Source organism: Solanum tuberosum, unplaced genomic scaffold (assembly GCF_000226075.1).
Source record: "Solanum tuberosum cultivar DM 1-3 516 R44 unplaced genomic scaffold, SolTub_3.0 scf00346, whole genome shotgun sequence".
NCBI lineage: Eukaryota > Viridiplantae > Streptophyta > Magnoliopsida > Solanales > Solanaceae > Solanum > Solanum tuberosum.
Genome location: NW_006239265.1, coordinates 258,334 through 286,217, shown reverse-complemented (window position 1 = coordinate 286,217; position 27,884 = coordinate 258,334). Strand labels below are relative to the sequence as shown.

Genomic DNA, 27,884 nt, shown 5'->3' with positions numbered 1-27,884 from the left:
GTCGAACTACAAGTAGCCAGATTCCCTGAGTTGAGGGATATGTAGGCGGGATCAGTGTCGAAAACTCGGTTGTATTCCAACATTCTCTCTTAATACCTATTCCTGAGCATTCTGGTGTCTTCATAATTTGATATCGGGATGGCATTGAATTCTTTCAAAATCGTGCGTCAAATCAAGCGTATCGTACTACAAATGGCCTGAATTCTCATATAGCCTGAGATATGTAGGAAACTCATTTTCGAGGTTTGGCCATAATTCCTAAAGTCCGTACCAAAAACTCTTTTCTAAAGGATGAAGATGTGGTTGGTCAAAATTGGATTTGTTAATTTCATTTGCCTTAGATTTCTTTCATCAATCCAAGTCAAACGAGGGACATTTGTTGACACCCAATTTTGGACCTCCACAATATAAATTAATCATCGAGTTTCTTAAATTCCAAAAGATTTGAAATAATTGACTTCATAAAATTCAAAATATTTTTCAAGTTATTTTAAATAGTTTTGTTACTTTTTATAATTTTTATATAATATATATGTTTTATATAAATTTGTTAATAATTAGTATAGTTTATGAATATTCGAAAACCGTCTCAAAATGATTTTATTAAATATTTGGTTAATTAGTTTAGTTATACAATAGTTTATACTTTAATTTATTTAGTCTATAGTTAAGTTAATTATTTTATTTCGTTAACATTAAGAAGCTCATTGATTAATTTATATTAATTCATCATATTTAATTTTTAGTCGAATCACTAATTAAGCTCAACTTAGCTAAATTCTTAGATTCAATTGGCTATAATTGCAATCGATTGGGTTAAATTCTCAATTCCAATCCAACCCTTTTTCTTACCTCACTTTAAACCCACTTGAGAACAAGCTTGGGCCATCCTTCAATTCTCAGCAGCCCATCTTTTCAAACCAAACAAACCTAATCCAAGTCCAAATATATTACACACAATAACATACAACAATATAACAGCAATTCCAAAACATTCCCAGCCCACCAAATAACAACAACGTACAATACCCAACAATACAACGTGCATACGACCCAATACGCATACCAGACCCCCGCGTCTTTTTCCTGGTGAAACCAGCGAAGAACAGCAAACCCAGAAGTCCAGCAACGCGAGAACCCAGAAATTCCAGCAACCCACGCGAACAACCCAGAAATACAAAATCCATAACTCCACCCGACCCGTGTCCCTCGCTCCTTTATTCGCTCATACTCAAATTTTCCAAGTGTCATAATCTCCATTCTCGAGCGTCCTTGCTCAGAAATCGAACGGCTCCTTCCTTTTTTCCGTTGAGAATGGGTACAAATTCTTAGTTGTTCAAGCCTTACCCCAAAAACAAGATTCAAATTTCAAATTTCAAATTCGCTAAAAAAATCTGCCCTAATTTCCCTTTTATATAAAACACTTATTATTCATTGTTGAAGGGGGGAGAATGTTAGCGAAAGATTGGAGATTTCAGTTGGAATTTGAGAGGAACACAAAGCTACTGGTCAAAGATTTGTATAAAACATTTGGAGAGAAAATTAGGTAGAAAAGTTGAAAAAGTAAGGCAAGAAAATTGAAGAAAAATTGGCTTTCATTCACTAGTATTAAGAGAAAAAGAAATAGATATAGGATATGTAAGGAATAACTAATCCTAGTCTAAGCTCTACTCCCCTATTTTCGCTTGGCATAAACTTGCGAGAGATCCCGAGATTTCCTCCATTTTTTGTTTGTTATTCGCGTTTGGGTGCATGCCTGTGCTCGTGTGGTGGAAGCCATCTCTGTAGCTTCGTAGTTGTCCCATTCGCTGCTCGGAAGAAGTTAACATTTCCTCCATAGTTTTTTCTTCCTCTTATCCTATTTATGAGATGCTTCACTGTTGTGTTGATGTGTCATTATTGTTTGTTGATGAAAATGGGTAGATTTATGTGCTATATATCTTGTCTTGAGCGATTTGATTTTAGTGTTGATCCAAGTCTTGTCGTATTGCTTTAGTGTTGCGGTTTCTTGGCTTCTTGTTTTGAGTTTGCTTTGTCATTTTTCCTTTTTGTGTGCTTGCTCGAGTAGTGTCGACTCTCTGTTATTTTGCCTTCCTTTTCTTCAAGCCTAAAAGATTTATTCTTTTTGCTACTGTTGTTGTTGTTTATTGTTGTTTTCTTCATAAAATAAAAGGAAAAATCTCATAGCTAGTTGACATGAAGTATGGATGTAAAGTTGTTCATCTAGCTTCTTTTTTTTCTTAGTTTGCCTCGTTAATCATTCGAAGTAATATTGTCTCTTTGTTTACTTGGGTATGAATACTTTTTTTACGAACTTGGTTCAATGCTATAATGGCAAAAGCTTGTCGGATCTTTGGGTTTTAAGATCGCATTCTTCAAAGGTACATTTGTCCTCTTAGTTTATGATATAGGGGTATATATGCTTGACATGAAGATTGGATTAGTTGGGAAAGATATGCTCTCAAGTTCAAATCAGATTAGTAGTTATTGCTTCCCTTAATGCGTTCCATGTCTTTCAAGTGTTGAAATTTGTCAAATCTTTGTTCTCCAATAACTCATTTATGTCTAAGAGAAGATTTTAGTCAGCCAACTTTTGATTTGGAAGCATGAATATGTATTACATAGTTAATAAGTTGTTGTTAATACATTGAGTGTTATGCCGTCATTTTGTGTGTTTTCTTTGGTTTCTTTCTGTTGATTGATCAAGGTTTCTTTGTAAGTTTCATTATTTATGGATAGATGCTAATTTATTTCCATTTACTTTCATGTGGCTTCGGGTGAGTTCATTGAACTCCATTATTCTCCTCTTTTTGTTCCAAATGGGCCATGGAGGCCTAATTGTGTTTCCTCGAGTCGTATTTAAGTTTGAGTCGCAATGGACTGATATGTGAAGCAAGGGAAGGCGACAAACAATTTGAAGATAGTAATACAAGGCTGGAAAGGAGATTGCAAGCCTCGACAAGTCAAAAAATGGACTTTATACATTTTATATACAATGATATACAGGTCGAATGTGGAAATATTAGGCATAAATTCGAAATACAGGTGCTGGAAGTTGACGTGGGCTGTAAACATTCGGTATACAACCCAAGATACAGGAAACGGGGCTGATATACGAGTTGTATGCACTCATATACAACTTGTGTATACAAAATAGGAATTGGTTTAAGGTCCAAAAAATTTTGGCCCAATGCTTCTGGGCAGTAATAGGCCCAAATTTGATCATTTCCTTTTCCTCTCTTATTTATTTTATTTGACTAACGCTTAAATTATCTTATGGTTTAATTTGATTAAATTCCCAAGGATGGTCATTTCATTTTTATTTTTATTTTTCAAATTAAAGTATATATATTTTATTAATTAGTTCTTATTTTAATATTAGTCTTGTCAATACTCAAATTATTTTCCTTTAGAAAAATCCTCCTTTAGTTTATTTCCCCTTGAAAAAATAATTAATAAAATAAATAAATAAATAAATGAGTTCTTTTACTTGGTTAAATTTTTTTTTTAAAAGTTCGTCAAAATCATTTTAGTCAAATCGCCGGTCAACCGCAAGTTAGCGGACATTTCGAGGGCCTAACACCTTCTCGAAATGTACATTGAACTCGAACCCTTTTTCAATTGATTTTATCTGTTTATGTCTTTTGAAAACCTTAAGTTTTTTCTTGATTTTTACTAAAAATAAATAAATTAAGTGGCGACTCTGTGTCTTTTGGAAATTCGATTTCTTTTAAACCATAAGTTTAATCGATTTTTCAAAACTTAGTCATTTTTCTTTTATTTATATTTTTGAGTTAAATACTGATACTGCACTAGATCTTTGTGAAAACCTTAAGTTTTTTCTTGATTTTTACTAAAAATAAATAAATTAAGTGGCGACTCTGTGTCTTTTGGAAATTCGATTTCTTTTAAACCATAAGTTTAATCGATTTTTCAAAACTTAGTCATTTTTCTTTTATTTATATTTTTGAGTTAAATACTGATACTGCACTAGATCTTTGTTTGTTGAGTACATGGTATCTTCAGGCGGCTATTGACAGACTTAGTTTAGAAGACCAGTGATCGATTCGAATTTAAGGGTGAGCCAGTTCTTCCAGGCTGCCATGAGTTCTCTATATTTTGGTCCACTCTTTTCGAACTCAGACTATTTGTTTAGGGTGTTTGTTTAGTTTTGGGGCTGCGCCTCCTTTTCTTAGACTTGTTGCACTTTAGATGTTGTGGTACAAGGACTTTCAAGTTCTAAGGGTTGTTCTTCTGCATTAGTTTGACTAGTTTATTTAAACATTTGGAGTTTATGGGAACTCTATATAATCTCTGCATTTAAACTTGCTTCTGTATCTTTAAATGCCTAGTTTTCGTTAAGTTGCTTAGTCGGGTTGTAGTAATGGTTCTCCCACCGGAGGGTTAGTGTGGTGTCAATCACGACGGTCTGGGTCGTGACAATAATATATTTACAACAAAACATGAATTATAAACAAATAATAATTATATTTAAAATGAGGAGAAAAATTAAAAAATGTCCAAAAAATGAGAAAAAAATAATAGAAATGGAGGTCATAGAGAGGTGTCACATCACATTTTCTATGTTTCTCCTTTATATATAGACTAGTGTACTCATCCGCGCTTCGCGCGGAATTAATTTTATTTTTTAAATAATTGATATCGTTAATTGACTATTTTTTATAAAATAGTGTATAAGAAAAAAAAATACAAATCGAGTCACGATCTTGATGTTGTCTGTTCAAAAAATAGCTAGAAAGATATTTTCAAACTATAATTTTCACTTAACATTGCTGATAAAAAAACATAAAATGTTAATCTAGAAAATTTCAGTAAATTGATTATCGTAGTTTCTTATTAAATTCAATGAATTTTATAACAATAATATTAGTTCAACTAAAGTAACATTAAATTTAATTCATTATAAATTACATGACTCTGTTTATGTATAAATCACTTGATTTGTAATACAAATAATTTAAAATATATTTGTGACGCATAAAAGTAAGAAAAATACTTGAATTATGTTTCAACATAGTTATACATGAAATTAAGAAGTTAGTGAGATCTTCTTTTTGTTTGACTTTCTTAGATATTTGATTTCCGTATTGTGATTAATGTAATGTGTATTTGCATGGCATATGATTTCTTAATATTAAAGGATCACATATTTCGACTTTCATTTTTATATAATATCTATTGAGAAAAAACATCTCAAGAAAAAGAAATTAAGTTGATTAAATAATATTACATCGGAGATCATACTTTGCAATAGAAAATAAAAGAATTGAAAAACATAACATAAAAAATAAAATGTATATTTATAAGAAATATAATGGCATTATTAATTTGATGTGTTACTTATCTTTTCGATTATATAAAGATTATCATTTTGTAACAAAATATTAAATTTTTGAGAATACATTAAGTGTCAAGTTATAGAAAAGTATACCGAGAGTTGAATCAATATTTATCCATCCTAACAAATGTAGAACAGTGGAATAGTTTTATAACGTTAAGCTAATTATTATTGTAGTTATCACTAAAAAAATTAATATATGATAATAATATAACTATTCAAAAGATAACCCCTTCTTTAATGTGGAAAATTTAAGATAAATTATTTTTGCTTTAAATAATTATAAGTTAAATACATGTTAATCACATGTGCACATTTATTATAGTAGAACTACAAAAAAAAATTATTATATATGTACCTCTTATTTATAGTATCATAAAAAAAAAAATTGTGTATCCGATCAAACTGCATAGATATGTTATTGGGAGAATTAAATACAATAATTAAGAGAAGTTAAAGAAATAGTATTTTTTTTTAGTTTTAATATAATTAATGTGATTAAGAAGAAAAAATGATTTGACTTTTGAGCTTTTATAATATGAAATTAGAAATTTTTTCATCATTCTTTTCATTAAATAATTTTTTTATTAATTAAAAGTTTTAAAAATACTAAAAAAAAGATTTATTTATTTATTTATTCTGTGACTGTTTTTTAATATGATAAACCATATCATATATTTTTAGGGGCCATAATATGACAAATAGGGACAATGCTAAGACGAGAGAAAAGCTATAAAAACGTTTAGCCATAAAAAGTTTCAGAATTTCCATAAGAACAAAATGTAAGAAATGAGTCTGAATAATGAACTTAAGCCCTTAGATCTTATACAAAACTTATAAATAAGTACTCCTCTTTCATTGAGACACGAATAAATCAACAAAGAAAACATGCTTCGAACATATACGAAATTAGAATGAGAGGCATTCAACTACATGAATAAGCAGCTATGTCCTAAACTTAACCTAACATTTCCTACTACGAATAAAAGAGGGCAGAAAATCTGGATGAGATTTAATCAAAATCTTAAAGAAGGTTTGTTCAACAACAATTCGGTCCCAAACTGGATAGCAAAGCACAATAAGTTAAGAAAATATGAAATTATTTAAGGATACGGAGGCATACAAGACAGGGTGGGGGAGGGGGTGAGTTTTTAGATGACAGTAAAGGGAAATCCAAGTCAAGTTCACAACAAATATAGATGACATTAGTGAAATTAAGATAGCAGCATCATTTAATCAAACACATTTAGCTTAGGAGCAATCATAGGTTCGACAACAAGTAGTGAGCAATTTTCGACCAAAAAATAGACACAGCATGAAGGCATTGAGTTGATTCAAACACAACACACTAAGTAGTAGGACAATCATGGATTTAAAAGAGGGAGAAAAGCAAGCTACTGCATGCAACAAACAATAGATAAGATTGTTGTTCATCTTGTATTTCTAAGATATTTAGAACAAAAATTTTGCAAAATTTGATAAGAAACAACAAAGTTTAAAGAGTATTTTCAAAACTAGAAAATTAAAACATTAGAGAAATAGAATCAAAAACAGATTAGAAACAATATACAAAATATTTTTCTTAAAGAAGAAAATCGAGTCCACTAAATGCACAGTGTCCCCTTAAGAAAATTATTCCCCTCAAGTACCCGACGTTAATGGAATATATCCTCCCATGATAGAACGATCTTACTCACCGGTGTATCGGTACCTAAAATCACTGTGTCAACGAACCACTCAACAGTAGTAAAGTACACTTAGAATACTAGATTTAGTAGTAGAAGAAGAAAAAGTCTAGAAAATTAGTAGTTGTTTTAAAATGAAAGGAAATCCCTTTATTTATAAACAACAAAGGGTAGTGTGAACATATGCTTATTGTGTCTTATCACAAAGCTCACAACCCTTTGAAAAGTTACAGCCCTTCGGAAAGATCACAACTTTTCCTAAAATTCACAACTTTTCATAAATGTCACAACTCTTCATTAGAGCTGTCAAAATGGGCTTGGCCCGCTAGGCCGGCCCAACCCAACCCTTGAATTAAGTGGGGTTGGGCCTAATTTTTTTGGCCCATTGAGGCTTTTTAGCCCAGCCTCACTTGGCCCGCTAGCCTCGTAGGCCCAACCCGCAATCCTCAGAGGCCAGCCCGTGGGCTATGAATATTTAAAAATATTTTTTATATATATTTTTAGTAGTGTTTTATTTGTAAAGTTTTTATCAATAAATATTTTAAAAAATAAAAAATCAAGTCTTTTAAGCTAGCTAGTTTTTTGTGGAAGGAATGGTGGAATGATCAATATTTTTCCGCTAAATCTTACGTTGAATATTATGTATTTTTGTATGTATTCACCGAAGTGTGTGAATCGTAAATGTATATTTTAAGTATTTACCAAAGTGTGTGATTCATAAATAAAAATTTGTATGTATTGATGTCGTGTTCATAAACGTCAACGTTCGATACTCTTAGATACTCTTTCTAAGAGAGTAATATTGTTCATTTTTTGGTTGAAGAGCCAACCTGTCCCAACCCGTGGCCCGCTTAGGGCTAGGTTGGGCTGCTATTTTATAGGCCCTTTAATTAAAAGGGTCAGCCCGTCCCAACTCATTTAACTCTCTAGCCTGTTAGGGTTGGGTTTGGGTTGGGCCAGACCATTTTGATAACTCTACTTTTTATAAAAATCGCAACTTTTCATTGAAGTCACAACTCTATATAAAAGTCGCAACTTTTCATTGAAGTCACAACTCTATATAAAAGTCGCAACTTTTCATTGAAGTCACAACTCTATATAAAAGTCGCAACTTTTCATTGAAGTCACAACTCTATATAAAAGTCGCAACTTTTCATTGAAGTCACAACTCTATATAAAAGTCGCAACTTTTCATTGAAGTCACAACTCTATATAAAAGTCGCAACTTTTCATTGAAGTCACAACTACTATATTAAAAGTCGCAACTCTTCATTTTCCATTCACACTTTTTAAAAGCTCAACAAAGACAACATGTGATTTCCCTATTAACTAACTTTTGAGATTCTGCCTCCATTGTGAAAAGAACGACAAACATTAATAGTAGTAAAACTGAATGAAACATTTGATGCTTAGAGACAGTGAAACCAAAAGAATACGGATTCAACGACTTTCAAGCAAGCATACTAGAGATGAGGAATAGCAAAACAGACTTAAAAATAACAATAGATGAGCAGCGAAACTAGACATGAAATAGCAAAATTGAGTAGACAATGAAATTGCTAAAGAACACATACACAACATATTAGGATGCCAAGAATTCAATGACAAATGGCAGCAACATTGTTCTTTGAGACGCTGGAAACGTCATGTCGAAATATAAAAGACGGTAAGAATATTATAAAGGAGGAGGCATTGAAATTGGGGGGAAAGCGGATAGAGAATTATGAATTCAAACTTTTTTCTCAAAAGGATTTGGAGGCCAAGACAAGCAAGGCGGGGCTAAACCTGTTGGTAAATTTTCAAGGAAAGCCGAAAAGAGACGAGACAGAGCCTGAAGGCGTGCTGCTATGATCTTTCCATTTGAGGAAGAAAGAACGTTCATCTCTGAGTTCGTAGGCATCGCACACGCCGTGAACGTTGGAGTCGGAATCGTTTGTTGACGCCGTTAGCTTTGCTGCTAGAATTGACGTCTGTTGCTGTTTGGAATTGTTGTTATTGGCGCTTGATGAACGTTTGATATTGCAATCGTATGCATGCCGTTTACGAACGTTGCTGCTGTGAAGACGTGTTCTTCTTCTGTGTTGTGTTGTGATTTGTGAACGTTGAACTCTTCTGGGTTTGGGTCGGGTATTTGGAAAAAGGTGGGTCGGGTGGGTCTTTGGGGAGAAATTGGGCTGGGCATTTGCTGGAAAGAAAAAGGTTGGTGGAATTGGAATTAGACCGGCCCAATCACGGTCTCAAAACTAAATGAAGGTAAAGGGTAAAAATGGGTTAGATTGGTAATGAGAAATAGCCAATTGAATTAATAATCTAGCCACGGTAGTTTAAAAAGTAGCCATATTGAATTAATTGGTGCATCTGGCCAAAAGTTAAATAAGACGAATTTATATAAATTATTTAATGAACTTCTTAGTGCTAACAAAATAAACTTATTAACTCAAAATATAAACTATTGATTAACTTAACTTATTAGCAAAATATTAATTAAAATAAAATCTTTTGAGATGATTTTTTTAAATTTATAAAATATATTTTGGAATTTTATACAAGTCAATTATCTCAAATCGCTTATATTTAAAGAAGCTCGATGATTAATATATACGGTGAAAGGTCAAAATTGGATGTCAACAAGTACCGTAAAAGACTTCTTAGCATGGAAATTCCTTCTTAATAAATTTATTTATTTTTAAAAAAATAGAAAACAAAATTATAATTTTGATTAAATAAATAAAGTAAGTCTATTATTATTATAAAATGAGGCTTTAATAATATGACATGCCAATTAAAAGAGAAAAAGATTTCTGAAATGTTAAACATATATAAAGGAGAATAGTGATAATTGAGTAATATTTTAATCCATAATAAAATGACAATAATATTTAAAGAAAATTCCAATAGTTGGATGACCATTTAGGAAATTAAATCTATTTTTCTTCAAGTTTTCTATCATTTGTCATCTTTCTATGGACAGTTCTCAACACCTTTTTCACGTTTCTAAAGTTCTAGCCCCCCTTCCCTCTACCTACCATACACTTACTTATTAGATAAATGATTTTTTATTCATATTAAATGAATTGTGAGGTTTAATATATTTTTGAACTTTTTTTATTTATTTAAAATATTTTCGTAAAAAAATTAAATATAGTTAAAAACAACAATAAATAAAGGATAAATATATATAAAAAAATCAATAATTCTCTTGAATTTTGAATAATTTCTTTATTTTGAAATATGAAAAAAAGTCAACAATTTACCTGATATGGATTAAAGGAAGTCATAAATTTAGTATTTTGAGGATTATAATTAATAACTCAATAAATATAAATTGTTCTTTTTTCTCAAATTAGAAATCAAACTTTTTCGGAGTATTAGTTGGAATTAATAACTAATAGGTATCTTTTATAAAGTAATAGAAGTTTGGAGTAATTTTTTAATTTTTTAAAATTCTCAAATATTAAAACTTGGCCCAAATATTAATTTTTTCTAGTATTTGGGAATTTGAAATACTTTACAAATATATTTATCAAGTTATATAACCAAACACTATTTTTCAAATTTTCCCTAAGTATTTTTGGAACGAAACGGGTGTTTAAGTATTTTTTACCTATTGGACAAATATAGTACTTGTCTTGACTCTTGAAGTCCTTTTTATCACGTTTCCAGAGTTTTAGCCCCCCTTTCTCTGCCTACCACACACCCACTTGTTAGATAAATGATTTCTAGTTTGTTTTTTGTCCATATTAAATGAATGATTGAGGTATAATATTTCTTTTGAAAAAATATATTTAAAGTTATAAATTAAAAAATATTTTATGATTATTTTAAAATTATTCTTTTAATTTTTTTAAGTAATTAAGAACATAATAAATTAAGGGTAACTATGAAAAAGTACTTTTAACACTTTTTTTGAATTTTGAATAATTTATTTATTTTGAACTATGAAAAACAATTCAACAATTCACTTAATAAGAATTAAAGAGAGTAATAAATTTAGCACGTTGAGGAATTATTATAGTTAATAATAAGAGTAAATTAAAAACTAAATTATTAGTTAGGATTTTATTTTACAAAATTAATCTTGTTACTTTATATAGTTACTAGTGTACTTGTCCGTGCTTGGTGCAGTTCTAAAAAAAAAACCTAATTAATGCTATAAAAGAAACAATAATTGTTTACATAATTATAATGAAACATCTTTTCATGATTTTACAACTTTTTCATGATTTTTTAGATGATATATAGTACTATATGTTTTTTTACCGAATGAATATGTGTGAGACATTAAGACCGTGTATGAAATTACTCATGTAAATTAATATATAATATTAACTTAAATAAGGATTCAGAGAAAAAAATAATGAAGAAAAGAAAAAAAAATAACGTCAAAATTTGATGATGCAAACCTAAGAGATAATATGATTTTATTTAATCCTTTATAAACGATCCAAAATGTACAAAAAAAAAAACTAACGCTATTGGAAATGTAAATCTGCCTTAGTTACTCGTTAACATGTCGAAGAAGATAGTATATTAGTGAAGAAGTTAATATGAAATGATTCTTGGTTTTCAATAATGAGTTTAAATTATTATTTTTTTGAACTTTCACTTAAAGAATATTTAGTAGTAAAAATAAGGGGAAAGTTCAAGCAATTAAATCTCGTAATTTTCATCTTATATCTATTAAAACCATCATAAGTATGAAACAATTCAATTAAATTTTTAGTTGCATATAATATTGAGAATAGTGTATATGATTTTTATCTTATAGCTATTGCCTAACTTTATATTATACATAGATAATTTTGAGATGAAATATACACCCACATTTTCTAAAGATGACATCTGTTTTGGGAGCATGTAGAAAATCATTCTGTTTATTTATTCATAAAATAGTTAAAATTCGAAATTAAATTAATATAATTATTTAACCTCATAAAAGATAAAATTATTGCATTCAATTCACAATATAACTACACACAAACTTGCAAAATATAATATCGCGGTAAGAATTATAAAATTCCACATGAAATTAATACAATCATTCCTAGAATTTATAATAGGACATTTAATCAAAAAACATAAAACAATTACATTTTTACATTATAACTGTGTACAAGCTTACCACAAATAATAAGAGTAACAAAATTTAAGATATTGCTAATAATGGCATATACTTCAAGCTTGAATTTGGACAAAATCCTCACAAGTAAGGCCATATGTGTCATTCTTCTTTATTTCCTAATAAATAAAACTTCTGCACCAGAATACTAAACAAAATTAATAATTATGACAAAAGCCAAAAAAAAAAAAAAAAAAAAAATCAAAAAAAAAAAGAAAAAAAAAAAAAAAATAAATAATACAAAAGCCAAAAAAAAAACAAAAAAAAAAAAAAATATTTTAAAAAAAGAAAAAAAAAAAAAAATAAATAATACAAAAGCCAAAAAAAAAAAAAAAAAAAAAATCGAAAAGAGAAAGGACCTTTTCTTCTTTTTTTTGTTGAGAAAGAGTTTCCAATGAAAAGGGAGCAAATCTATAATAATGAGAATTAAGAAGTAAAATATGGAATGAAAAACGAAGAGTTTTATGTGATGAGAATGATTTTCTTAGTAGTTATAGTAATCAAATGAATTAGTAACATAACATGGAATAAAATTCACCATTTGGCGTTGGGTGATTAAATTTTTGGACGGTAAGTAATATACTTCTTAAATAATTATTGAAATATTCAATTTATATTAAATTATGTGTTAATAATTTTACATTTTATTGAAGATGAAATAAATGTCTCAAAGTCAAAATGACGATGGAGATGAATCTTTACAACAATATGTATGTTGTGATATTTTTAATGGACAAAGTTCAATATTCACATTTTTAAAATATTAAAACACGATCCAATAATAAATTTAATTTTACAAGACATTAACAACCCTCGAAGAACAACAAGGTCACACGTACCAACCATGTGTGGAACAGGTACATATAAACAACAACAATCGAGTTGAGGCAAACAATAATCTCTAAAATAATATGCAATATCTAGAAGTTTTGTCCTCTTTTTTTTTTTCATGTCCCTATATTTTTTCATCAATATTATCAAGCTATATTAAAAACTATTTAAACTTGACCGCATCACTTACATTTTTATTTACACATAAATTGTGAAAATTGAAAAAAAATAATGAAATTAAACACAACAACAAAAGATTAAACAAATAATAAAAAAGGAATATTAAATTATTATTTTTAAAGTGAGCACTACTTTTCTTTTTTAAAAGGGAAGGCTCATTTTGACATGAGTCTTACCTCAATGATTTTAACACGGTTAACGACTTAATCTAAATATTGTCTTTTTAGTTTGAGCCTTAAATTTTTTATTTTAAAAAAAAAATTGATCAATTTTATTATCCTTTTGACTCCAAACTCCAATTAATATATATATATATATATATATATATACCCTTAACCTTAATAATGAAATGAGGCAAATAAGAGAATCACTATTTAGGAAGAAAACTTCAAGAGTATTAATTATGATTCATGATGAAAATTGAATTTTATAAAATTAAATCACTTGATATACTTTAATAGCTCATGAGTGGTAGAGTGGTTTAATCTCGTTCCATCAGCAAGATTTAAATATCTGAAATGCAGAGAAGCTAATTAATACGAGAGTCTATTATTGAAAAAACGAATATAAATGAAATGAGTCTGACTATATGTACATCATTATGAAAATGAATCAAAGTTTGTTGGATTGTTAAATATTAGTAATTTTCACTTATATAAAATGCATCAAAATGATATTTCCAGGCTCCATCCTCTGGCTTTGATTAACATATCTCTCTTGTCTTCCAATATCAAAAGCATTACATTTGGCATAATGGTTACAATGTATTAATATGTGGTGGAAGAGCCATATTGGTCCTTGATATCCATGTGGTTCCAAATACTCCCTCCGTCCCTTTTTAGTTGTCCACTTTAGAAATGGCACACAGATTAAGGCAACAATGATTATCACAGTAAAGTTACAATTTTACCCTTATGACAACTTTTCACTTCAAAATTACAACTACTTATTTGAATTCAAGTGAAATAAATTGGAGGGAAACAACATACACTTTTACAATTTTCAAGAAGTGTAAATAAGGGTATAATAGGAAAAAATTTGTTGTCCTTTCTTGATTTGTCAAAATGGACAACTAAATAGGGACAACTAAAAAAGAAAATATGGACAAGTAAATAGGGACGGAGGGAGTAAGTACTAGTGAATATGATGGAAAATTTCCATTGGAAATATGGTTGATATTAAATTCTACTGTCTGTTCATCTGAGTGATGGATGTCAGAGTGTTCACAAGGACCCTTTGTATTCCGACCCTCCCCTCCAAAAAAAAAAAACAGCTAAATATTTTAAAATTTCTTTTTTGAAAGGAAAAAGAGATTTTTTTTTTACCCCTAAAACAGCCCCAGCCCCCCCTCCCCCTTCCACACACATAAACAATTTTTTTTAAAAAAGTTTGTATTTAAAAAATATTTCACATTTTAAAATTTTCTTCTTTTTTATCCCATTTTTACCTGGGGACGTCTTAACCACTAGGTCACTAAAGCCATCGCTTGGGCACCATATTTTTTGGGGGACAATTTTTTTTTATAAAAAAGCACTGTACCTATTATTAAAAAAATTATATTAATTATTTGGAAAAAAAAACGTGTAAGAGGTTTTATAGTTTTTCTTGAAAAATTGTTATTGTTGATATTCTTAATTCATAAGTATATGTAAATTGTTTTTAATTATTATTAAAATTTATTCAATTTTAATATGCCAACTAGAAAACATGATTCCGATTTTGCAAAAAAAAAAAGAGAAAACTTGAAGAATTAAATAAATTTTTAAAAAGAGCACTTGATAAATTTTTAACAAATAATAAAATATCGAATCGAAAAATATTGGAGGATGTTCTTCAAATGAACAAGTCACCAATAGAATTGAGTTAGATGATAAATAATATCCAAGAAGAAAATCTAAAAGAAGTTGGTGAAAATGTGACATTGTTCCCGATATCAAGAACTCATAAATAATTTAAATAGTTACAAAAAAAATAAAAAAAAATGAAATAATGTAGATACAAAATTGAGAGATCTATTAGTAGCAAAGAGACTATTTAGAATGACTGATATAAATTTTTCACAAGATAAATACGTACGACATTTTTCTACAACACACTATATTCAAAAATTGGTAAACGGAGAAAAGCATGAAAGAAAATGATTAATCTACTCTAAAGATTTGAATACATTTTTTTTTGTTCTTGTTGTAAATTATTTAGCACAACTTCTATTATTTGTAATAGTTAACTTGCTAGTTAAGGTAGCAATGAGTGGAGAAATCTTAGTGTTAAGCTCAAAGTCCATGAAGTAAAGAATGAACATATTATTTTTTTGGTAATTGTAAGCTTTATTACCATATATATCAATATGTACAAAGTGTTTTGAAATTCTGGATATGGACATAGTCCCAATCTCAGAGTTCATGCTACTACCCTCACCACTAAACTACTATTCTATGGATAATAATTGAAATTACGAATGAACTCAGCCAACTTCGGTTGCATACTGCTTCTATAGTGGATTTCTTGAATGATGCTCCTGGTGATCATCTCTGTGGTTCTTTCTTTCTTTTGGAAAATTCTGTAATTCCTCTCTTGCCAGACATAGTATACTGCTACTGCGAGGGTCATTCTATATACTTCATCTTGAATTGCGTTTCCTGTGGCATGTGAAATAGCCCAATCTATTTCTTCTGTCCACCATGTCGTGTTCCTGATAATGCACAACCACTGTAATAACTTACGCCATATCCTAACAGCCATAGTGCATGAGAAAGAAAAATGTTGGTGTGTCTCTAGCTCTTGCTTACACAGTGCACATACTTGATCCTGTGTATCCCCCATTTGTCCAGCCTATCCATGGTAAATAACCTCCTATGTATTGTCAAGTAGAGTATGAAGATCCATTTTGGATTCCCTTGATTATTGCATGTTAACCTTCTTCATGACACTTTGATGAAATCCCCCCTAAGCTTCTTATACATACATTTAATGGTGAAATCATCTGCATCCATGATTTTTGTCATTGGTATTCCAGCCTCAGAAATTCAATGACCTGCTTGCATGATCTTCCTCACCATCCGAGAAGCTTACTGCCCTGCTACTTCCCATGGTCTCCTGCCTTTAATATAGTATGTATGGACTCAAACAATTCATAACTTATCCTTTTTTTGTGTAAGATTCCACAGGTGTTTGAGTATAGCTGCTTTGTTCCATATATACACAATAGTTATATTTAAACCACCAGCAACATAGTGTGTCCCAACAATGAGTGCTTTGCCTTTGCTTTGTGCATCTCCTTTCCATAAAAATCTCTTACATATTATCTCTATTGTTTGTAAGATTTTTTTAGGAATGAGAAAGATATGTGACCAAAAACCTTGGATTGATGTTAAGACACTTTGTACCAACTGGAGCCTTCCTACATATGAAAGAAACTTTACTGTCTATGTGTTGATCCTCCCCACTATCTTATCTATTAAAGGTTGGCATTGACTAATAGAAAACTTCTTTGAATTGAGTGGCACCCCAAGATACTTGAAAGGGAGAGCTCCTTTAGTGAAACATGTGTATTGCAGTAACTGTTGTTGAATTGGTTCTGGGACTCCACCAAATACACACAACTTTTGGATTGATTTGTTACGAGTCCTGATGTTTTGGAGAATTACTGGAAACATTTAAACATAAGTGTAGTTGATGGTATGTCTCATCTGCTAAATAAGAGAATATCATCTGCAAAGCTCAGCTGAAATATTTGTTGTTTTTGACATCTCGGATGAAATTTAAAAGCATTATTGTTCCTCAATGATCTTAATAGTCTTGTAAGATAATCCATAGCCAGAACAAATAGGTAAGGGGATAAAGGATCCCTTTGCCTTACCCCTCTCCTTGCCTGAAATAGAACATTGGGCATCCATTAATCATAATTGAGTAAGAGACTGTCCTGACACACTTCATAATCCATGTAATAAACCTATCAGGCAGTTGTATACCAACCAAAACTTCCTCAAGAAAATGCCACTCTAAAGAATCATAAGCCTTTTGCATATCAATTTTGAACATATACCTAGGTGAGATTCTTCTTCCCTCATATCCCTTAATTAACTCATGACTTAGGATAACATTGTCTGTTAGCATTCTACCAGGTATAAATGCAGCCTGACTAGGGTCCACTATAAAGTCCATATCTCCTTGTAGTCTGTGAGTGAGCATTTTGGATATGATCTTATACATTGTGGTACAACAAGAAATAGGTCTATATTCTTTACTGGAGCTAGGATGTTGTACTTTAGGAATGAAAGTAACTAAAGTCCTGTTAATAGGAGCATACATCTGGTTAGTGCTACAGAATTGAAGAACAACAATAGTTACCTCCTCACTTATAATAGGCCAAGCTTGCTTGAAAAAATAAGAGTTGAAACCATCTCCACCTAGTGCCTTGTTATCTTTAATACTTTTAAGTGCTATTAGAACATCCTCTTTTATAAAATGTTGGATTAATTCCAGTTGATGAGATCTAGATAGTACAGGTCCATCCCTTAATACTGTTGGCTGGGTGGCTGGCATGAGAGAATTTGCTTGTCCTAACAGGTTCTGATAAAAAACCTTACTACTTCTCTGGTAATTTCTTCTGGATCCCTGATGATTGTACCATATTTTTTGGTAAGCATGGTTATTTGATTCTGGGACTTCCTGTTCTTTATACTAGCATAAAAATATGATGTGTTTGAATCCCCTAACTTAAGCCACTACACTCTGGATTTCTGTTTATAAATTGCCTTCTCAATCCTGCTCCATTTATTCAACTGTGTCCTTAGCTCATTTTCTTTATCAATCATGCATTGAGGAATAGGTATTATTCTCATATGACTTTGCAGGTCCATCAGCTCAACTCTTAGTTTGTGAACCTTTTCTGATACCCCATGTATTCTCTTTGATTTAGTTGCTGCAATTCTCTTCTCACCTTCATCAGATTCTGCCAGACCCCTTGCATACCTCTTCCTTTGATTTGCCAGTTTGCATTGATCTTATTTTTGAACTCTGGATGTTGTGCTAAACAGTTGAAAATTTTCAAAGGCATTTTCTTTGCATCCCTGTGCTCCTCCACATTGATACTCAGAGGAGAATGATCTGAGAATAGTGGATCCATAACCAACACATGTACTATTGGCATATGCAGTACCCACTCAGCATTAACCAGTGCTCTATCAATTCTACTAAACACATGTCCATTTGTCCTGGTTAATTTCCTTCCAACTGTGGCCAACTCAGTTAAATTACAATCAGTGATGCATTCTTGAAAATCTCTGGTTTCTGAGCTTTATACTTGACTTCCAATAGGTCTGTCCTTTGCTGTCAAAATGGAATTAAAATCTCCCATAATCAACCATGGATCAGTGATGTGTGTGCTCAACTGATGTATTGTTGTCCATAGATGGATTCTAGCAGTGATTAAATGCAAGCCATACACTGCTGTAAATTGAAATTTCATTTTGCTCCCTTGCATCTCAACTTGCCCATGAATGTGCTGTGCAAGATTTTCTACAGTAGTGAAATTAATTACACCTGGATTCCAAACCACCCAAATGCTTCCTCTCACATTGTTAGCAGAATTTGTGCACTATTCCCAGCTTGGCATTATTTTATTTATAATACTACTGACTCTATCTTCTCTAACTTTATGTTCATATATTGCTATCATATTAACCTTATTCCTCCTCAGAAATAACCTCATCTCCTTGTGCTTCACCTCCTGATTAAAACCTCTTACATTCCAGGTGACTAACATAGTTTATTTGGAGGTTCAAGTTCAATACTAGCTTCCTCTATTACTCCACTATGCTGCCCAGTTTCAAACATGTATCTCTCTCCCTGTTCAGTATTATCATTCCATGCAGATTGTAGTGTCACTCTTTTGCTAGATGATCTGTATCTTGCTCATGTGGACCTTGCTTTTCATTTTGTGCTCCCACTTCAGGAATAGGTTCTGACTGTTGTTCTGTTTGCTTCTCTTGATTCTTATCTCCTATTTTTGTTTGCCTCCATTATTTCCTCTGCCCTTGTCCTTGTCCTCTCTTTGCTGGTATTACTTTTGGCTTGTCTACACATGAATGACCCACTTGTAAATATTTTTGACAAAATATTGGCTTCCACTCATACCAAACTTGCTGCTCCAACACTTTCCCCTTAGGATCTCGAATCTTAATCATCTTAGGAAGAGGTCTAGTCACATCCATTTCGATAAGTATTCTCGTAAATGATATTCGACTTGCTTGAGTTGTACATTCATCAGCATAGAGTGGTTTTCCCAAACTACTACCTATTTTGCTTAGTACCACATAATTCTAGCAGTTAAGGGGAAGATTAAGAAGTTTTATCCACAACGAAATAGTGGCAAGGATTTCCTCTTTGAAATTAAATTCTGGGACTAAGGCTTCATTATAACAGGCCTTTTGAGCAAATATTGAGGCCCTGTACACAACACTTTATCCCTTTTCTCTTCATTTGCAAATCTGACTACAAAATACCCATCAGAGTGGTATAACACCACTGGTTTAGTAGAGAAGGCCCCCATTTTATAATAAACCTTTCCATAGCTCCAATAGATGGTATTACTCCTACAAAGTAAACAACCACCGAAGGTGCCCATTTCATATCATCCTCAGCTACATCTTCAGGCATTATTTCTACTACCTTCCCCCCTTCAACAATTATTGAAGCTATATAGTTTAGATTCGAACCTCTCGTAGCCAATCGATTTGTGGAAAATAGATTCGCCTAAGGCTTCTCAGGTGTTACCTCTGGAAGATTTAACTTCCTTTGAGCATTACCCACATTTTCCCCCAATTTACTATTCCATTGACCTCAATAGGGTTCTTTTGTGTACCCCCACCAAATCCTCGTTGATGTATTAATTTCGTCCATTCTTCTTCTCTCCCTTGTTTTCCTTTGTCCATATCTGAAACCACCACCGCCATTCCCTCTGGTGTGCTCAGTAGTATCTCAGTCAGGGGAGCTTGCTGTGTTTTCCTTCCATTAGAACTAGTAGAGATTACATGCAGTATTTCCTCCGCTTGATCTTTCTGCGTAAGTTTCCGTGGTCGTCCTTGTCCCATTTCCGGCGAGGTGCAAGTTAGTAAACTCTAACGTGCGCCCAGCTCAGAGAGAGAGAACAAATCCAATTGAATGAACATATTATTAATAATAAGGCATAATACATAAACATGACCCTTAACTTAGCTTCAACTGACAACTATGACCTTTAACTTTGGGTATGCATAAGTAGACACTTAATCTTGTATAAAATTGAACAAATAGACACATTCATCCTACATGGAACCCTACATGAAAATTTTGTGTCCTATGTGGCGTCCTACATGTATTATGCCATGTAGGACATGTGTGTATACTTGTTCAATTTTATACAAGTTTAAGTGTCTACTTGTGCACACTCAAAGTTGGAGGGCATAGTTTTCTGTTGAAACTAAGTTAAGGGTCATTTATGTATTATGCCAATTAATAATATGAGCTCGTGTATTGATTTAGAAATGAGATTGCATTAAAAAAACAATTGATAAAACAGTGCAGGACCAAATTGATAGAGATAAAGTGCAATGAAAAAATGTATTGTCAAGAATTATTGACGTGATCAAAATTCTTGGGAAAATTAATTTAGCATTTAGGGGAACAAATGGAAAGATCTATCAAGAAAGTAACGGTAATTTTTAAAGCCTAATTGAAATGATTAATAAATTTGATCCAACTATGCAAGAACATATTCGAAGAATAAGCATGACGAAATTCATAGTAATTACCTTGGACATGATATACAAAGTGAATTATTAAACTTATTGGCGAGTGAAGTCAAGAATAAAATTATTAAAGAGATTAAGAAAACAAAATACTTCTCAAAATATTAGGGCCTCTCTTTAAGGTTTGGCTCTAGGCCCCTGATCTTATTGAGTCGGCCCTGCTCTACCCTAACCTCCCCCCCCCCACCCAAAAAAATAATAATTCAAATCTCAATTTGGAAGTCAAGTTACGAGTCGCGTGTTGTCAAGTCTTGATTTGTAAGTCGGGGTCAAGTTCCAATTTTGAAGCTGAATCTTGGATCAGAAGTCGAGGTTGGACCCAGTTCAAAGTTGTGTTCTGCATTGGGTGTCGGGTGTCAGGATCAGGTTCTAATTTGAATGTTGAGTTACGATTCGAATGTCGGAATCATATTCTGAATTGATCGATCGTGTCCAAGTTCGAGTTTCAGAATCAGGCCTTGGAATAGGTCTTGGGATTGGATTTTGGATCAATCATCGATGTCGTGTCCGATTTGAGTGTCGAGGTCGGGGTGGGGTAGGGACCCAATTCAAATATTATGTCTCAGATTGGGAGTTACTGGCAGGTCCCAAGTCGAATCGAGTTGAATGTTGGTGTTGGGTCCTAGTTTAAATGTCAGGTCTCAGACGGAGTTGGGTCAGGTCATCGGTCAAATTTTGGGGTCGGATTTCGGGTCGATCCTTGAGATCCATTCCCAATTCAGGTGTTAGGTTGGGGTCAGGTTTTAGATTGAATGTCGGATCTCAAGTCGAGAGCTAGAATCAGTAACTAAATCGGGTTTTGGGATAGAGGTCAAGTCTCATTTCCAATGTCGAATCTCGGATCGGGAGTCAAAATCAGGGATTTGGGTCGGATCCACAGTCGATCATCAAAGTCATATTTTGGATCGGTCTTAGGGATCAGATCTCGAATCAATTATTGAGATTGATTTTTATGTCAAAAACTATTTTTCTGAACATTATATTTTACTCTCTTATAAAAGATAAAAGAAATTTTCTCAAAAATATTTTCCATTCACCAACCAAATAATAACAAATATTTTCATGTCACCAACTAAACATAAGATATATCAAACCATTTTCTTTTATTTTTATATATTTACATAATATAGAAGAACGGGACAGCTTAATTTACCATGACGTGTCCATTTGCATGTTACTTTTATTTCTTGGTATTTGCGTCAGTAAATGACATTGTCATACGCATTTATTTTATTATGTGGTATATTTTATTTATCTTTTTACCTGATACCTTTTATTTAGTCCATTTTACAATTGCATTTCAAAATCAATTTACTTATTAAAAATATTTTACCTTTTAAAAAATATTAATTCTTTAAATAAATTGATGATATAATAGAAAAAAATGCTATCTTTTTTTGATTTGTCAAAAATAATAAATAAAAAACGACAAATAAAAAGTTAAAATTAAACAAGTAAAAAGGGATGAGAGAGTAACTCTGTGATTTTTGTACTTCTTACCATTTTGTATCATATATTTTAAATGAATAAAAGAAAATAAAATGAGATGAATTTAGGAGAAACAGTAATGAACGGTTGATTAGCAAAGATCCAAATATGATAATATTTGATGGACCCACTTTGGCAAATATAAGGACTAGAAAGCAAAGAGGAAATTTTAGTCCAATAAATCTTTGCTCTGCTCTTGTTCATCTCAACCACACTATTCATTCATCAGTTTGATAGAAAAAATCTAGGCTATGGCAATTGGAACAGTAATTGGTGCAACAATTGGTATTTTGATAGCGATTTTTTGTGTAAAATCGTTTTACACATTATGGTGGTGGCCAAAGATGATCGAAAAGAAGCTGAAGAAGGAAGGTATTCATGGGCTGCCCTACCAATTTCTGTTTGGAAATCTGAAAGAGATGACTAGAATGTCTAGAGAAGCAAAGAAAACACCGTTAGTAAATCATGATATCGTTCCTTGGGTTAATCCTTTTATTCTTCATCTTTCTAAAACTTACGGTAAGCCAGCCATGTATATTTCTTTAAAACACATTCCATATATATTTTGTTAAAACTTTACTAATTAGGTATTGTGATGGTGCAGAGAGATTATTTGTGATGTGGGCTGGACCAACACCTCGGATTGTAGTATCAGATCCAAAGCTAATTAAAGAAGTGGTGAACAGACATAATGAATTTCAGAAGCCTCAAGCCAATGCCTTCATTGACATGTTTGTTACTGGACTTGCTAGTTACAATGGTCAAAAATGGGACCACCATAGAAAGATACTAAACCCTGCTTTTCATATAGAGAAGATTAAGGTATTATACTAGTTACTTATTATTTCCTCTCTTCTTCTTTTTGGATGACCATTCATTAAAATTCCTATTTTTGTGTGACTGCACAGAGGTTGTACCCAGCATTTTGTGATTGTTGTGATGAAATGATAAATAGATGGGAGGAATTGGTTAGCAAAAGTGGAAGTTGTGAGTTGGATGTGGCAGATGAATTCCTAAATGTAGGTGGAGATGTTATATCTAAAGCTGCTTTTGGTAGCAATATTGAAGAAGGAAGGACTATTTTCATACTTCAGAAAGAGCAGTGCGATCTTATTTTGGCTTCTCCATTTACTCTTTTCTTTCCCTTACTAAGGTGAGTATTTATCTAATTTCTTCAAAAATATATACTATCCATTGTTATAACTAACATGTATTTATGATTTTAACTACGCACGCAGATTCTTTCCAACAGCATCAAACAGAAGAGCAAGATACATCTACAAGAAAGTGTTATCATTGATTAACGGAATAATAGAGAAGAAAAAAGACACTATGCGAAGAGGAGTCTCACAAAGTGATGATATTTTAGGGTTACTCTTAAAAGGAGGACTATCAACCACTGAAATAATTGAAGAATGTAAGGAATTCTATCTTGCAGGACAAGATACAACCACAGCTTTGCTCTCTTGGACATTGGTTGCCTTGAGTATGCACCCTGAGTGGCAAGACAAAGCTAGAAATGAAGTCTTTCAAGTCCTTGGAAAAAACAAACCAAAGTTTGAGGACTTGAATCAATTAAAAATAGTAAGCTCTCTCTTTAGTCTTTATGATGATACAGAGTCCTAATTTTACTACTGAGTACTACTATAAACATGTCATTAATATTTGTGTATTAATACTAGATGAACATGATCTTCCAAGAGGTGTTGAGATTATATCCAGCACTCACCCTTATGCGAAGCACCGTAAAGAACACTAAATTGGGAGATATGACAATTCCTGCAGGAGTACAAATATTTGTGCCTATATATATAGCACATCGTGATCCCCAAGTATGGGGAGACGATGCATTGATATTCAATCCAAATAGGTTCTCAGAAGGGGTATCCAAAGCTGCAAAAGAGCCCTTGTATTTCCCCTTTGGTTGGGGTCCTCGAATGTGCATTGGTAATAACTTTGGCATGGCAGAAGCCAAGCTCGTTTTATCTCAAATTCTGCAGCGTTTTTGGTTTAAGCTCTCTCCTTCCTATGTTCATGCCCCTCAGGCAATACTCGTTATGAAGCCTCAGTATGGTGCTCAGATAATCCTCAACAAGCTTTGACCTTTCCGGCTGGTAGTTAATTATAAGTACTAGTTCTTTCAATAAATCAGGTTGAGTTGTATTCTGCTGCTAATTCTGCTTTTCAATACCATGTTATTTTCTACTTGTATGTGTAACCAACTTTATTCTCTCTATGAAATAATTGTTCCTACTTGTCATAATTAGTTATCGTCTTTACTTTCGTAAACCATCCCGCCGGCAGAAGTAGTGTCATATTTATTATACGTATTCAGTGTTCACGGCAATAATTCAACAAAACAATTTCTACTTTTTATAATCAGAAAAAACATTTGAACATAAATGTAGAAGAATTAGAAAAATTATTTCGAAATCACAAGTTATTAGTGTGTTTTAAAAGAAATTTAAATTGTTTGAATCTGAATTTCACTTTCTAAAATGACTTGTTGAAAAATACCACAAATTTTTAAAATTAAATTCCTCATAAAAAAAATAATTTTTTTAAATAGAAATAACGAAAGTCAATATTTTTATCTGATTCAGAAATTTGAGAGGAATGTCATGATGACGCGAGGGAGTCTTTCTTCTCAAACTATCTAAGATTCAGAATAAGTTTTCTTTATATGAGAAATTGCTTAAATAACTATAATTTGGAAAATAATTATCAATAGAAGCTATAATTTATTTACCATTCGTGGCTACTATTTTGGTATAGCAAATGTATTTGTTCGTTAATAGCTTATATTTGTTCACTCAGTAGGTGTATACATGCATACCATCGCAATTATTACCAATTTGTATCAGTTATATCCATTTGCTTGAATGATTGTATTACTTATTTTCACTCGCTCTCACTTAAAGTTATATTCATTCACTTTATCATATTAATTGTTTATCGGCTTGTATCACATGTGTTTATTCATTCTATTTTTAGTTATATTTATTCGCTCTTATATATCAATTGTTACCAGCTTGTATCACTTGCATTCATTCATAACTACTATTTAATTGCTATCATATTGTATATGTTCACTTGATTTCGTTGTATCAATGAATACAATCACACTTGCTTTTATGCGCTAAGTTCAGTAGACTATATTCTCTCTCATATGACGAAATATAATGAAAAATACATACATAGAAGAGAATAAGAATACCTAAATCTACACAAATACAATAAAATAAACATTCGTCAGTATAATTACGACATTTTAGTGTGATACTCTGAAATATAGTGATACATACAGTTATTGTATCACTTTTTCCCTCTTTTCCCCATCCTAACTTTAACTAAAAACTGAACAGTTTGCTTATTAGATCTCAATATTTAAATTTGCCGTTCGTTGTATTTTATACTTTTTCATTATCAACTTCTAGTATGTAAATTCTCCAACTTTCATTGGACATGGATCAAATTAAAGTATAACCGACTAATCAACCTAAAGTTTAAATGGCAAACATAATAATTAGACACACTTCATTACCATATATACTATAATTATTTAAACTTTCAAAATATTACGTATCTTATCACTAATTAAGAATTTCGTACGTATCTTATACTTAGCTCTTAAACTAGTGTTCCCCAAATTTAAATGAGAAAATTACAAAATAGCAAACATCTAGAGTATATTATATAATATAGTTTCGATTATTTTTAACTTGTGGCTACAGTTTCGCGAAATTTCGCTACTATTTTATGATTGTATAAATCAAGAATTTGTATAATTTATCCCTGATTGTATAAATTAGAATTCGTATAACTCGATTTCTAAGTGTATAAATTCAAAAATTTTATATGCTTACCCTAGCTATTTGTATGCGATTTATGACAAATTCATAATAAATTACTCTGTTTGTATATTGGCAAGCAAAATATACAAACAGAGTTCTAAGAAGTTTCCAAATATATAAAAATACAAAATTTGTATATACTTATTGTGTTTATATATTCACAAGTGAAATATACAAACTATAGCTTTCATTTGTATATTTGCAAGCGAAATATACAAACCGCAGCCTCCATAGCAAACGAAACTATAGATATGGAGCACAACTACGAAACTATAGATATGGAGCGCAACTACGAAACTATAGCTATATTATATCTATTATCTTTGCTATTTCTGAAATTTTCTCAATTAATAAAACATGTACTTGGGCCTGAGCTTGAGTCTGTCGAATGAATAACCAAATGGGCCTGCTCAACAGACTGCTACCAAATTACCGACTAAATTTGCGAGGGAGCAAACTTTTTCGGAACCAAATAGCAGATTTTTTGTTGGTTTTTCCTTGAAGGTAATTAATTTCAAATATATACGTTAAATAATTAGGTTACAATAAATATTATTATGATTTTAATGATATAAAAATAGCTAAAACTCATAGAAAGTGTGCAAAGATTATATAATAATGTTTGTCAAAAGTCATAAAAAGTATATAGAATAAATGAACTATACACTGACTATATATTATGATACACTGGAAAAGTTAAATATAGCTTAACTATACTTGAAATATACACTCATGACTATACATGAAATATATATTAACTATTCAATCTCTGAGCAACTCAAAATCACCTCTAAACAGTCCCAAAACAGAGAAAAAGTCGAAGAAGAAGAATTGTCGCGTCAAACTGGCTGAAAATGGCCATGGGTAAATAAGTCTGCCGAAGGATAACATGGTGTAACTATCAAAAAGAAGATTATGGGACATGGTATAAAGGCAAAGAGAATCAGAAAGAGGGGACATATCAATTACATCTGGAACATCCAGAGACGGTTCCTCAAGCGGGAAGTGAAAGGCCGGAAAGCAGGAAGGCATTGGATAGATGTCCGTACATTGAGAAAGATATGAGGCTAGCTAACACATGCAAATCTCTCTCGACGGTCCCTCCGTAAGTAACTCAGTGAGAAGTAGCTCAGCGACTACTTTCTACGCCTATCAAATACATGCATATTAATAAGTAACACTCTCTTTGACTTAATTTATATGATGTACGCATTTGACAAAACATAGAATTATGAATTTATGGTCTAAAATATATTATAAATATTGTTTTTGTTACTATCAATTATTTCATTAAAGATAAAATCAAATCTTTTCATTAAGAGCTTCCCATTTTTAATTGAATATCACATTTCAATGTGGTTAAATTCTTGGGATTTGAAAAACAAAACATGCATGTGTATTTTTAGGGTATATAACACACATAATTCAGCTGCGAACTCATTGCTGGCCTTCCGTTCGACCAACATATGTTATACATATACACATATTATTGCTTTACGACTAAGTCTAGAAGCAGGCATCTCTTGATCGATGTGCTGCTTTTTAGTCAAAGATATTTATATAATTTTATATTATTTT

General features: G+C 31.5%; 1 protein-coding gene across 1 annotated transcript; it reads left to right on the top strand.

The window, feature by feature from the left end:
- Positions 1 to 22,643: 22,643 nt before the first annotated feature.
- Positions 22,644 to 24,715, top strand: LOC102602896 (cytochrome P450 72A15-like). The gene is made up of 5 exons (XM_006361107.2): positions 22,644 to 22,971; positions 23,057 to 23,274; positions 23,361 to 23,605; positions 23,691 to 24,036; positions 24,135 to 24,715. The coding sequence occupies exons 1-5, from the start codon at positions 22,704 to 22,706 to the stop codon at positions 24,552 to 24,554; spliced, it is 1,497 nt and encodes a 498-aa protein (XP_006361169.1). The 5' UTR covers positions 22,644 to 22,703; the 3' UTR covers positions 24,555 to 24,715.
- The last annotated feature ends 3,169 nt before the right edge of the window (positions 24,716 to 27,884 follow it).